At 39.2% G+C, this 15,530-nt stretch overlaps 1 protein-coding gene across 1 annotated transcript; it reads left to right on the top strand.

The window, feature by feature from the left end:
- Window positions 1–1,223: 1,223 nt before the first annotated feature.
- On the top strand, window positions 1,224–15,517 carry LOC118406509. The gene is made up of 13 exons (XM_035806570.1): window positions 1,224–1,240; window positions 2,649–2,843; window positions 3,765–3,855; window positions 4,374–4,407; window positions 4,877–5,009; window positions 5,729–5,786; window positions 9,793–9,908; window positions 10,561–10,705; window positions 11,554–11,669; window positions 12,181–12,283; window positions 12,975–13,092; window positions 14,660–14,828; window positions 15,443–15,517. Exons 2-13 carry the CDS (start codon window positions 2,676–2,678, stop codon window positions 15,515–15,517), a joined length of 1,326 nt encoding a protein of 441 aa, XP_035662463.1. The 5' UTR covers window positions 1,224–1,240; window positions 2,649–2,675.
- Window positions 15,518–15,530: the final 13 nt, after the last annotated feature.

A 15,530-nucleotide genomic window follows, 5' to 3' on the forward strand; every position in this document is an offset into this window, starting at 1 on the left:
ACATACAAGTATGACTAAAAAGACAACAAAACCAACAAAACGTAAAAAGATTCGTTTCTTATTGATAAAATGCGTTGGGCGCTCTGTCAAATGGCTCGACCGTAGCGAGGTCGCCAACTTGCCGCAGCTTCAGTGAGATACCGCCGTACGTAAATTAAATCCGCTCCAGTCAACTTTTTGTGTGTATCTATCTAGATCTAAAGGTATCTCACTGCACTTGGGGCACCGGTGTGGCACTGTGGGGTTCGTTCACTGCGGTACTGTTATTTTCGCCGATTTTTTTTTTTAAATTTACATATTGCTTAATACGTAAAAGTATGAATTAGAAGACGACAAAATGCACAAAACGCAAGAAAATTCGTTCTTTATCTGTGAAATTCGTTGAGTCATCTACGAACCCCGCAGTGCCGCACCGGTGCCCCAAGTGCAGTGAGATACGAGCTCGTACCACCTTAAGTTTAAGCTGCAGAACGTTGGCGATCTCACTGCGAGTACGTCATATATAGCCACTTATAGCCTGTGTGAACTGCTTCTAGGCTAGCATCATTTGAGACAAAAACTGTTACATGAGACGCTATGTTTGAACCCTTGCCAGAGTTTTGCTGAGTGTGCATTTCATGCTCCCTTTTGTCTAAGTAATAACAACATTTGGATAGTCTCATTGACCCACATTCGATACGTTTCTTTGTCGTCATTGTGCTGATTACGTCACACATAATGGTGCATACATGATTAATTGCGTTGTGAGGGTCTAAAGGGGATTAAGCGTATCTTTGTGAAAAACTCAAGCTGGATGATTTCAAAGAAATCATCGTCAAAATCGCTATCACCTCGCTATAAGACGCTAGCTTATTTTTCTCTTTGTAATTAGACGCTACATTTTACATTAAAAACGACGAATTGTTTTGCTAGACCTTTTGCATTCGCTTTTACGACTTGATGAATAGATATTGGTAAAACTAAACATATTTACCATTCTTTAGATATGTCATAGGTAGAACGTTGGTATATGTACTTAATATAATGTTGCTGTACAGATTTTTTGCAGTGTATACTAATGAAAAATGATTTAAGATAATCTACAAGATAAACCCTTTCAGCGCCTCTGTATTATGTAAGACAAAGGGGACGGCCAGCCCCCTTGGCACCCTTTGGTTATGTCCCTTGTTTGAAGAGTGCTCTAAGCAGAGGGCAAAGTTTTCACGGACACCCTAGGGCTTTTCTGGCATTTCTTCGTCAGGTATGTAAAAATCTACTTCTTTCTGACAGAAAAAGATCGAATATAACATTATGTAGATGTAGAATGATACAAAGGAAGATACATGGAGCTACATAAAGCATTGCTAACGCATACAACTCGTCAAGGAAACTGTAGCCCTCACTACGTACATGTCGTAACCAATGGCGTAGCAGAGTTAGTTTTCATAAACGTTAATACTAGAACGGTACATGTACGATTACTCAACAATTTATGACCAAAAAAAGTCTGAAATACTATGTGCGAAAGAAGGGAGACACAAGTACAAGGATACCAGCTAAATCAGATGTGTTAAGGAAAGGTATAAGAAAACAACATCGTTTATTTTTACATCAACAACTACATATCCAAACTAAACAACCTGCGACTCTAACAAAAGTATTTCAGGTTGTGGTTTATTTGGTGGCCCAGATTGTGCCAATCTCAGCCAAGCTTCTATTTCTTACTTTACTGCCCAATATATATAGTAATCATAGTCTTTTCCTCCTTAAAGGATCGTTGCAATCTTGTTGGCATGCATTCTCTTTCTGAAGGTGCTAAAAACACCTCCTATTTTGTAGAACCTTTGTTCTTCTGCTTCAAAATTAAAAGAAAATGTGGACTTCATTATTCAATCTGGATATTTTTTGCAGCTTCATGAATCGTATGAATTTCTTTACGTTTTCTACAAGAACTAAACGAGAGATAGGAAGCTAGGATTCATGCTGTCAAAAATAAAATTTAGGAGAAATAAATTAATAGTTCTTGAAATCGCATGCATTTATATTTCAGCATATTTGTCAATGTACATGTATCTCTCTTATTATTATTTGATGGTAACTGTTTATAGGTTAAACATGACTTCAGAGCTTCGTCACTTTGCCTTCATTCAATGCCAATGGTGAAAATAAAACGTTTCTCCAACTCTCCAAAATTTCTAACGAAACTCTCGATCATCTTCAGCTACCTTGCTCGAGTGCTGTGGACACTGTGATCTATATTTATGTACTCCTGTTTCATTTCTTAAAACAAACTAGCCATAAACCAAACTACATACATACATATACATATTCATTCTTTCAGAACTGTCTATTTATCACATTTATTTAGTTCAGGCAATGTTTTAAACGAGTTAAGACCCCTTTAACTAATTTTAACACTAGCAAGGAAACATATGTTGATACTATACAGTATACTGTTGCCTACTAGTAAAAAAATGAGTTAGTAAGGGCAAACATACTAGTGAATTGATGAGTTACTACCCCTTTAAATCATTTTTTCACTAGTAAGAAATAAATTAAGAAGCACAACAAGTTATCACAACTTTTCGAAATATAAGGTTTTTGTATTGAACTACTTTTCAGTGTTAAATGTGACAAATAATCAAGTCTTTTCTTTCTCTCTATAAAAGGATGGCACCAGACGAAGTAGGCTAGGTATGGGGAGTTTTGGAGAGCAGATGTTGGTGGTTTTGCTCCTGCTGTTTCTACCTCAAGACTCGTCGTCAGTGTTCTTGAACTTCAAGAAAGGAGTGGACTACAAGTACCGGATCGACACAGAGTCTACGTTAGCGAAGGTAGACACTCCGTTCAACGTAGGGGCCCAGGTAAGTCTGGAATTGTGAATACGTCAGAAGATATTAGATATATCTCAGAATGAATCATATGTTGCACCTAAAGGTAGTGTTAACATCTGTGATGTAAAACATACTGCTAGTTTGAGTCCAAAAGTACACTTTTTGGGGGACGGCCCGCTCGCAAAATCAGTCATTGCACCCACTCCACGAGTGTGATCATATCAAATCCGTTACCAGTTTTAAGGAAAATACAAAAGCAATGTGCTACTATTATTATTTTACTAATACATTTTCCGAAAACTATGGGTGTATTTCAAGGTCAGAAAATATGACCTAATGATATAACACACACTACTAACATTTCTAAAACAACGGATACTAGTATATGATCAAGGGACATTTCGGCAATTTTCTTTCGAGACCTACTGACGTAATCAATCATGGTGCTCAACCCATGAATGTACGGTCATGACAAACGGTATATCATAATGAATAAGTCATTAAAAAAGCTTTCCAGTGAGTTGAATTGATTGATAGAGATGATCGATCGAAATTATGTTTCCGATTTTGTTGGGTCTGAGTTCATATCGCAACTTATCATATGCACTCTGTCTTCTGGAATAGTCTACCAGTTAGTACTTACTTGCAGATATGATGCTTATGGGTTGCTTGTGATCATTATGAATAAAGGAAATACAGAAATAAGCCCTATCAACCCACACGTTAAAAAGATAAAGAAGGATGACTGTTAAATTTTACACTATATGTATGAACGGATTCTCCGATAAAAAATATTTTGATTTTTTTCGATGAGCATTTTCAAAATCATAAAATCATATTTTCTGACCTTGAAATACACCCATAGTTTTCGGAAAATGTATTAGTAAAATAATAATAGTAGCACATGGCTGTAATAAGATTTAGACACTGGATACATTCCTGTTCCTCCAGGTGAGTTTCCAGCATGTGGAAGACACGGAGACGGGGCAGGTGTGTCTGCTCACGGTCCACAGTATGATCTGGCACCATGGGACGGAGTCAGGTAGGGGTAAAACATTTACTACTATGACTGAAACACTAGAAACGTACATTAGATTTGGGTCTTTCCTTTAGCATGACGTCCATTTTGCTAACTACCAGTATCTCGCTAACTACCGGTACCAGAGGATATAGCAACAAAGTAAAACGAAGTAAAGAAAGAAACTCTGTTGCAAACTCTTGGATAGCTTTTGTGAATATACAATATTTACAAACATGTTTCGACTGTAAGACCCTTTCTGTGTACCTAACGCTTAAAGTGACCACGAACTGATTTTAAGACAACTCATTGTGTGCCTATGAAGACCTATCAAGAACATTGACATATTAAGGTTCCCGATCAACAACAAAAACTCAGGCCATATATCGTTTAAATACACATTGGGGTTCAAAAATTGTTTTACCCTACATGCCAGTAGTACAGCAGTCTTAAATATGATACTAATTAACAGCTACAAATCAAGCAGAAGTCCAGTACGATACATTCTGACATTTCTATTCTGACATTTTTTTGCTCTGCAGCTATTGCCACCCAGCACTATGACTTCTCCCAATGGTAAGCCATCATATTTGAAGATAAGATATCTTTAAGTCTTCTTTAATCGTTCTTTCCGGCGACTTCTCTAGGAATAGGATAATTAAATACACGTATATGACCTCCGTCGGTCAATATCGGCCATGGTTTATACAGATACATAAAGACAATTGCTAAATAGGACGAAAACTTTGATCCCAGACTTGTCTAGAACCTTGACTTACTTGACTTAATCCTCTTTGCCCCTTCTGGAGCACAGGGCCTCGGTGAGATGCCTCCTAGAACCTAATGTCTAAAATAATAATTGCGAGTAAAGATATAACATTAATTTGAACGTATATTACTTTTTATAACGTTGCTGTCTACTACAGATATCATTGTGATGGTGTCAATATAAGCTATACAACTAGATTATGCTGCCAGAGTGTATTCTGTTATATCATTTGGTGTCTTATTGAGTTGATAATAAAGAAATAAATATTTATTCCAGGTTCTCGTTTGAGATCTCTGGTCGAGGTGAGATCACCCGGGTGTGGTACCCGCCACAGGAAGTGATAGAAGTCATTAACATCAAGAAGGGAATCGTCAGCTTCTTAGCTGCCAAACTGCATCACAACCACGAGGTAGGTATAAGTCCTGTATGTGTGTCAGGTTAGAGACTGCCGTGATAGAATCGCCAATACTACCGGTAGAAACCCCGATCGGGGTCAGTGATTTCAAAGATATACCCTTTAAAAGACAACTTTTGGACTTCGAGAATGGCATTATTCCATGTATGATCTTGGCCTATTGAATACGGATTTTAGTATATACATACGTTTCGGTGACAAATAAATTAAACGTTGAAACTTTGCTTTAGAAGTTAAGAGTTTAGTTTTAACGTTTAGTTGTGATTATTAGTGTTCGTTCAGATTCTGTAGGAAAATATATATCTCAATGCGAAACGTGTTATAGTCTTTTACTGTAAACATGTGAGCGACAAACGATAGAGTATGTGGAGAAGGACAACCTGAAGCCAACCGTTCATACTTACGCCACATCTTCAGAAAAGTCGCTGGATGGAGCCAACACACAACAAACATGTTTCGCCGTGTGGCTTTCTCAGTGTTATGGGCTCGAAATGTGAGGGACAAACGATAGTTAAGGAATTTCCATTGCTGTTTCTACTTCTATGTATGCTTCCAACAACTATGAAAATACACCCCCATTTCTATATCGTCTCAATTATGCATTCTCAAGTTCCATCTTTTTCTATCGTTGACTAAAATGTCTCGTATAACCGTGACGTCTTAAATTGTTCTTAGTTGTTTGACTCTTCTCTTGCCGTCTTACCCCGTCCCAGGTGGGCCGGCCAAACGACGACAAGTGGAACTACGTCACCAACGAAACGGGACACGAAGGTGAGTAACATTTCTACATACCGCATGTTGGCCTTGTGGTTACATGGCGTTTGAAACAGGAATATATGCTTTCAAAAAGCATGCAAACATATGAATGAATGAAGACCTTTATTGTACATAAATACCCACTGGGTTCAGTAAAAATACACATACAACGTGCATTGAGTGTCGGTTTCGTTCAAATTTTTCACGGGAGGCCTGTGTAAATTATTCGTGACCGTGTGTGTCAACTGAAGAATGCTACTTTTGTTAACGTTACATATACTCTGACATTTTGGTGTTCATGTGTCATCAGATGTTTACGTTTGTTGACTCAAAATCAGGTTATAAAGCATAACAAATAAAAACACATTCCTATCCTATCCTAATGGAAAAAGGTAATACATTAGATGATAAGTACGTAATCGGAGGATTTCCATTAAGCATCTTTTTGATGTGATATCAGTGAAGAAAATGCGGGCTTTTAGAATTTTTTTTCAATTATACACAAAAGGTTTTTAGAAAACCGTTCTTTTTCTCTACATCTCAACGGAGTTCGTCGAACGACCTGTCAAATCTTCGGTCGCTCAGAGGTCACAAACTCTCGTAGAAGGGGATATAAATGTTATGCTGTCCATGTTTTTGGTATGAACTTGTTACTAATTATGCTGCATAAACTAATTGTATTAGGACACGCTTGATAACTGCATTGGCATAGGTTGCAGTATCGGGGATGTCTTGGAACTGTCTTATAACAAGTCTTAGATTCCATGTACTCGTTTAAAGAAAACCACATATACTTCGTTGATTCTACATATTGCACCCTATGCGACGCAATGGCTTATGGTTAAAATTTCATTGACGTCATCACATTACCATGGCACCAGAATAGACCACCCCATATATGGTTTCAGAGTCTGGGATTATTGTATGTCTTACAACATGTTATGAACATTATGAATAGGATATTATTACCATTCCATTATGTGAAGAAATCGCTGACGCTTACACTGACTGGTTTTACGTTACGCTATGCTGTAAGTGGCCGCCATAGAAATGCATAGCATGAAGGACTAGTCGTATTTCCTATTGTACTAACTTCTACTAGTTTAAAGACAACCCATGTGATGAACTGAACCGCTCATACATGGTTCGCCATGCCTCTTACTCTTCCATCTAGGTGACAGATGTACACCTTTTATCTGTAAACAATTGGGGATGTATCTTTCCATGCAAAGTATGTGAGCACACTTTGCAATGGTACTTGTCAGATGCAAGTCTTTCGTCAGTTGAAACGGTCATGTTTAAAGTTTGGGGATACAAGAGCTTTATTTAGGCTTCTATGTGTTGCCTAACCACATAAACGAGATATCAAAGACGGAAGTTCCGCTGCAGTACCATAGAGGGCGTAAATACTTTTTAAAGCCTTATCAAGACCTATCAAATATCATAACAATCCATCCAGGCGTTCTCTAGTTATCTTGCGGACAGACATTGCCCGTACAAACAAACGGAAGTCACTACAAAACCTCGGTTATACGGAGGTAACAACACGAATCTTGTTCCAATGAGGCTTAGCATTAAGAAGTTTAAACATAGGGATGTATCGGTTCGAGAAATGCAAAGAATTAGAGTCTGGGTTCAGCAGAATAGGAGAAGGGATCTTGTAGCTCCGATTAGATTCTTCAAGCAGAGGTTAAGACTAGGACATAGCACTGGCCGGGGTTTCTTAGTAACTTCTTATTTAGACCTATGTCACATTTCCAAACAGGGGCCCGACCGGGCAGCTTTCGGGAACGAAAATTATGATATAAAGACACTAAACTACATGAGACGTAACGAGAATAGTGGTGGGCATTATTTGTGTATATTTTTACATTTCTATTCTTCGTTTCCACAAACAGCCCGCCCGGAGCTCGGTTTGGATATGTTACGTTAGCCTTAAGGGAGACAGTCATAAGAAATCCCGGCCTAATTTACCCCTCACCGTAACCTCTGCTTGGAGTTAGATAGTTTGTCCCACGTTTTGGGCCACGTGAAAGCCAACCCCACGCCTGAGACACGTGAGTTATAGCTGCCCCTCCCCGCGTTAGGAAATGTAAACAGATCAGTTCACTCGGTTTGTCACCTGCACACACAAGAAAAATATATCGGGTTCTCCCCAGGGACTTGTTTTCCTCATGCGCTGACACTCGCATCCGGCTGGCAATGATAGAAGGGCATCAACATAAATTTTCAGGTCACAGAACTGTTGAAAGAAGCCAGACAGTACCTAGTACCACACTACAGTCTTTTCTCCCTACATTCGTATTATATTGCAGTCACAATTGTTGTAGTCGTCCTGCGATTTCGATGACGTAAAAATTCCAAGCATGCTGTTACAAAACCAACCGCTCACACGGACAGCACTTTCCAAAACAAGATAGGACTGGATTTTGTACGACAAATGTACGACCATCCCCAGAGTAGTTTCTGTTTTCCATCGTACGACGGTCGTATGACGACTTTGAACGAGTTCTAACCGCATCATTAGCAATGGTATTGGTAAAACATTTAAGACCCTATTAAGATTAGTACTGGATATATTTACTTGGCCCTAGTTCTGGGTGTCTGTGATGGTGTCAGCTATATGAGCTATATGGTTTTAGACGAGCGAAGCCTAGAACTGGCTTTTTTAAAGTTAGCAGGTTAAAACCAAATTTATTGACGTCCTCATTTTCCTTAACTCATCCGCTTTGCCAATCAGGCTCCAGGTAGATGCAAGTACCCGGCCCAGTCTAGATTTAGCAGGTTAAAACATTGATGACGTCCTCAATAATTCGCTTTGGTAATCGGGCTCCAGGTAGATGCAAGCTTCGTACCCAGTCTCGGCGTTTTATGGGTGATTTTGCAATATTTAGTACCGTGACGTCTTTGTGACAGAGATCTAAGCGCTCCGCATAGACGTAGAACTTGGGTTCTCAATGATCGTTGACAAGGATCCAGCGCTGGTCTCGAAAGTGGTCGCGTCATCGTTACTTTTATGAATTTGACGCGTTTTCTCTCGATGACGCAGCTTTAAAACCTGGAGTGGGTCGATCAGAGTGGTCAACAAGGCCCTTGGCTACTTTCACCCTTATTGTGACCTATATAATGGGCCAATTGAGATCGGGGTGGGCGGTGGCTGATATCGATGACATTGGGGCACAACTGCTTTCAATAGGGAGCAATAGAATCTGTTTATACAACATTATCTATTGAGTAGTCCGACAGTGATCAACGAGCATTACGACAATGGAGTTCGTGTCAGAACTCGGACATCGGTGTTAATCCGACAAAATGATGGATATAAACATGTCTGCGTACCAACACACACACATACGCACACCCGGACACACACATAATCAAACAAACAAACAAACACATATATATACCCATCTACAATCGCTGAAAAATTTAACGGGTACTATGAATGTAACGTAAGGTACAGTACATGATAAACCTATTCTTAGGCATTTTCGTTGGGTATGTAAAGAACGATAGAATGTACCTTCCTTTGAAATATTTGCAGATATTCCTGAAGAACGCGTTTCGAGTGAACTCAACGTCTGTTTGTAAACTAACTTTAAAGGCTCACTATGTGATTTTAGGACAACATAGCAAAGTAGAGTTTCGTACGATTTTTTTACATAGTAAGTTGGATCAACCATTTAGAATTGCTTATTTAGCTAGCCTGGAGTGTGTCTAAATAGTCCACCCAGAAAATCTCCCAGTGTATAGTTTGTTGTTGTTGTTTACACCAGTCTATTTTGGGATGGTTCAAGAAACTTAGCCAGCCTTGATTTTGCACAATTCACAAGCATAAGAAATTCCAAATAATGATTTATTATGCTGAAAAGTGGTTGCACATGTTATTCACATGACGGCTCTTTTCCCGAGAAGATGTTTCAATTTTGGGGTAAAATTGTACGCAAAGTCCCTTTAACAACACAGCTTGATGTCATAGAGCACCATTGATATGGAGTGCTTCACACTTTCCGTCCCATAGGTGAACATGAAGCGTTGTACAGTGCAGAGCCACACGAGGACGGACTCAAGTTCACCAAAATCCGCCAGGGACACCCGGTCATGGGACTGGACCCGGATGACTCCAGAATGCACAAGGTAAATCAATTCGTGTGTCTGGTACAATAGACATTGTCATGTTTAAATACCACATGTATATCTTTTAAGGTATACGTAAATGGATGTTCAATCCAATTGTGAAAGAAGGTAAAACAGTTAAGGTGAAGCATGATGCTTTCTAGTAGTACAATGAAGGTTTGTATGAACTGAGTTTTCATCCAAGTACAATAACGTTATAGATGACACCCGCGCACGCATCACTTTTCGGCCGTCTTACCAAAAGAATTCTATCATACTTTAAATTGTACAAAGCAGCTGTGTATATATAAAATGAGCAAACACAGGTATATGTAGTAGATTACAAAAAATATCACAAAACGTGTACTAATGTCATGAAATGCAATGGTCAATTCCAAGGCCAAAGAACATAATGTGAAAGAACAAAAATAAAGTTCGGTACACCATACTCTGTGTGTTAAACCATTTGACCAACAATTCTTGACCACTTAGATTTCATAATAAATGCGGCATTTTTTTGGCAAAAGTTACTTTCCAATCCCAAGCTCGCATCGGGTTCCCATGAGATGTCATCCATATGAATAAATCAACATGGCCAGGCATTCAACGACTTGTATACCCAAAACCATATCCATTTTCTCTTGAAATTGTAATCATAATTTCTTTTCGACAGGAAATCTACTTCAAACATGACGGAGACGTTCCCCATCGTGTGCTCATCAAGGAGAAGGTGACGTCAGCACGGAAGAGTCGGCCGGGGTTCGACGTACACGAGGGCACCAGGGGGACGCACTTCGTAAATGAGCAGGAGAAAGTCGGTACGCATCTTTACGTTTTTATGCCCTGAAAGACACATACTGATGCTTGTAGCACGTTTAAGAACCAACCACACCTTTCGAAAAAGAGTAGTGTGCGATGGTACAAATCCTTCTGTCTGGAGTTGGTGATTCACTTCGAATCACCCGGATGGAGGCCTGGCGAACCTCCGACTGTATCAGTCACACGATGATTTACATCATTCACCCGGACGGGAGACCTGGCGGATCCCTGTCTTGTAATTAGCCAGCGAAAGGGTATGTCACCCTTTAAGAGGCGGTATAACCCCGCCGTGTGTAAGCACGTCGACCGATGATGATGATGATGATGAATACTAGCTGTTCCAAAAGTTCATCATATTTCTTATTTTTCAACGAAAAAAAGGATTGGAAGTATCACATTTGTACTGTGCAAAACAATCATTGGTAATGGAATATACCACTTATGTAGCATTAATCTATGCAAATTGCAACTCGTGACCCATAGAAGAATTGCACAAAACGCAGCAGATAGCTTATGGCGTCCTCCGTCCTCAGTCCAGTGATGATAACGTCAGTACTGTTGCCAACGACAATACTCATGATGCACACGTCATTCCGATATTATATGCTGTACAGGGCGGTGACCATCTCCGTTTATATAGCTCTTAGGCCACCCACTTGTGCAAGCACTAAAGCAGGGTGCTCGTCCACTGATAGTGGAGTGTGTTCAACAGCTACCCTTTCTCTTTAGCGCCGAGTGCTAAACAGAGAAAGCAATACCTACTTTGCGGCGTATAAGTGTGAGGAACATGATTTCAAAGGTATTTGAAGCATTATTTTCAAGCCTGTATTGTTTTATCCATTTCCAGACCTCCCTGAGATGTCGACTAACGCCGAGTCGGAGTTCACCCTGATCGGACTGAGGCACACCGAGCCAGTCACACCTCCACCGGAACTGTTAGAAGACACGATTCACGCAACACAGGTACGTGCGAAGACATAGGAAGAAACTCTATAGTCCATCCCATAAGAAGAAGTGGACCCTTAAGTCCATTCACTGTTTCCCGCACTTTGGTACGTTCATGTCTGTATGAAGGATTCTTCCTCTGGACATTTTCCTTCGAGTGAGAATTGTCGTAGTATTTGCAATCTTAAGACTCGTGATAACTTGACTATCGTTAAACAATTGACAACCGTGCAGAGCTCAAGAATGGGGCCTTGCACATGCGGCAACATAAGTAAGAAACACTTAGTACTAAGTACGTCAACCACATGGCTATATGATAAGTCATAAATTCTTCAGTCTATAACCAAATTCACTAGGTCAAGAAACTCTTTTAGTGTCACTGACGAAAGGTAGTGGATTCTGCCTGAAACGTCTGACCGTTTGCAAAATTATATCCAGTTGCTTGAGCATTGCCATTTGTGGTATCCTACTAACTACCCTTTCTAATGAAAACCTTTTAAGTTATACCTTATTTTACACGTCATTTCAGCACCGCACATGGACTCCGCAAGGCCCACAGTTGAACTTGACTTACGCACAAGATCTCATCCGCCAAGACGTGGTGTGTCTGAGGAAACTGGTCATTAAGAGAGGTGAGCGACTTAAAGTCATTAAAGCTACAGTGGTATCTCACTGCACTTGGGGCACCGGTGCGGCACTGCAGGATTCGTTCATTGCGACACTGTTGTGTTATTTTCGCCAATTTTCATAAATTAGATGATTCGCAATACGTAAAAGCATGACTTAGAAGACAGCAAAACACAAGAGATGGAAGAAATTCGTTCTCTATCTCTGAAATTCGTTGAGTAATCTTTTGAACCCCGCAGTGCCGCAACGGTGACCCAAGTGCAGTGAGATACCACCTTTACCTGTTGGCGATAGAACTTGTAAATACTATACGTCAAACATCGTGGAAGACGAAATACATTTTATTTTAAACAGTCCGTTTTAAGATCACGAAAGAAAAAGGAACCTTTTACGAGGCCACTAAATTCCACTCTAGAATCTCTGCGTTTACATACAATAAGAATAAGCCTTTACATTTCTATAGAAAGTATTTGATAGTTGTTATATTGATATGTTTGTGAAACTAGCTGCTTTGTAATACTGAAGTACCGTTTGGGAAAGTGTCACTGACATTGGATGGTGTCTGAAACGTTTGACAGTTTCCAAAATCATATCCAGTTGCTTTTGGCGTACCGAATTTTTGACTTTTCTGAATATACCACAGCGCTATTAGGGAAGCAAGTAATCTTATGTATTTTTTTTAAAATCTCCACCTAGCTCACCCCAAGAAAGACGTCCTGCCTTGCTACACAAGCCTGAAGAACACACTCAGCAAACTGAGCAACGAGGACCTGCTCACTGTCGTGGACTCTTACTTCAACCAGCCAAACTTAGCGTAAGTACTGTCTTTATCATCTAAAAATAATGTTTTAAATGTTATTCAGAGATGATATAGAAATGGGGGCGTTAAAGGCACGAAATGTAAGATTTGGACGATATTTATATGTGTTTTCTGGTTATCTCTTTGCGTTTAAAGTTGAATAAAATCCATCACCTTGCTCATTCAGGTAGTCATCTTCCAATGTGCGGTACAGTTGTCAGTTAATTCATTTGTTTACAAAGCTATTTATTGGTACCATCAAAAAAATAAAGGTACTCTTTGTCGGTCACTTTTGCGCTGTTTGTAGTTGCAAGTAACATGAAATGGTGGAAACGTTTTAAAAAGTATTTATGATAACATGGAGATTTTTCTATCAATAAGATTTTCATTTTTCCTTAAAAAGCTTACATTGATTGCGTGTTTTTGAGTTGTGTTTTTTTCGTACTACGAAAAGTACTTAAACAAAGTGCTAACTTGAGCACTCCCTGTCGCAACATTCTCATCCTTATTTTCCCTGTGTCTTCTTTCAAACATTCTATATTCAGAAAACACAAAGCAGTATTCGACAACACATATATCCAGGTCGTACTAACCAAAAATCTAAATACAAACAAAGGTGTTTACTAAGAAGGCAAAGCTAGTCCTATGTATACAACATGCTTCTGTGTTGTCCTTGTCAGCACATTTTTAGATCAGAGGTATCACGTATGCTTATTTTCTTTGTCATGGCTTGCAGCACTAGCAAGACGACCTCTTGCCAAGGGGCTATGTAAACAGTGTAATTATACCCAGAAGAACAATGCTGTATTCATAACCTGACGACTTTGTGACCAAAACTCTCTATAGCAAAGACAACTTGACATATAACACGCCTTAGGCTGAATGGTGTGTAAGGATACGATATGCCTGTATACACATTCATTACAACCTACAGTGTTTTACTTGACATGTTAGGTTCAGTGGAAGTTCACGAACGGTACCTGGTAGTGTAAGGTAGATGTAACAGTGCGCGTGCATGTGGGATATAGGTTAATTATACACCTTTCGGCATCATATATCAATGTTAACGTTTACAACAACAGCGATGAAAAAGAGACAATTAAATGACCTGCAGGCCGAGTTGAGGATGTCGAAAGTTCAAAGAAGCAACAGGCACACAAGAACTACAGCTAGAATATATCACTTAATCGCGACTTATAAGCTTTATCGAGACTCTTTCTTTTCAAATAGATCTTTGCCTACTACAAAGTAGAGATTTCCAGCCTTAAACTAATGTTTAACACTATCTCCGACTGTAACAGTACTATTAAACTAATACATTGTTTAACACCATCTCCGACTTTAACAGTACTAGTATGTAGCTCCCATTACGAAAATGCTGCATGTAGATTTAGTATAATGTCCACACTGTCTAACACAGAACAAAGGAATGAAGTAATCTTCCTCTTTTATGCACACCATTAATAACATAGTCCTCCGCAGTATAATACACGTGTGTCGTAGTGACCACTTCTATCCTCACTCGTATTTACATGTATTTACTTCATTCTTAATATTGTACATTGTATTTTGATCATTGCAGTACGAAGCGCATAGACCGGGCCCATCTGATGGACGCAGTGTCAGATCTTCACACGGACTTCACAGAAGACCTGATCATGGACTATGTGTTCCTGTCGGACAGACCCGACAAGATGATAATAGAGCGTATCCTGGTTCACTATGTCGGCACAGACGTTCTGCCACCAAAGGTGATTATAAGCTTAAGCTATCTTCCACAACAATTTGGACTCAATATTTCATCCTAAAACACATTGTCTTTCACAAAAAAAGGTAATCTTATCACTGAAAATATAAATTCTAAAAGCAGATTTTCATTCGTTTATAGACAACCTGCCACCAAAGGTGATTAGGCCATGTTGATTTGATTATATGGATGATATCCGCGCGCGTATTAATTTTAGGCCATTCCCAAAAATAGAATAACGTTTTTGACAATGCAAAGCAACTGCAAAAAGAGCAAATATATGTTATAGATGAAAGATGTATATATATCTGAAAGCATATACTGATGTCAGCGTGCAATTCCAAGGTCAAAGAAGATTTTGCTTGCAATTTGTAAAGTCTAATGGAGATCGCAAGGCACTAACAAAACAACTTCGACGTAATATTTCATTCCAAAACGTATTGTCCTTCATAAAAAAGGTAATATCATCACTACAAATACAAAAGTAAATTGTTTCTTTGCTTTATATGATACGATTTCTGATGTTGCATTCCATAGAGATAGATATCATTTTGTAGTTGGCTGGTTAACTCATTATGAAAACGAACGCTAAACGAACACTTTTTCTTTTATTTTCAGAGGCTTGTGGACTTCTTGGAGAGTGTGTCCTTCTATCCTGAGATCTACGACGGTGTGTGGGTTTTATATTTCTAGCAAGTTGCGACAA

The sequence above is a fragment of the Branchiostoma floridae genome, chromosome 19 (genome assembly GCF_000003815.2).
Source record: "Branchiostoma floridae strain S238N-H82 chromosome 19, Bfl_VNyyK, whole genome shotgun sequence".
Taxonomy (NCBI): Eukaryota; Metazoa; Chordata; class Leptocardii; order Amphioxiformes; family Branchiostomatidae; genus Branchiostoma; species Branchiostoma floridae.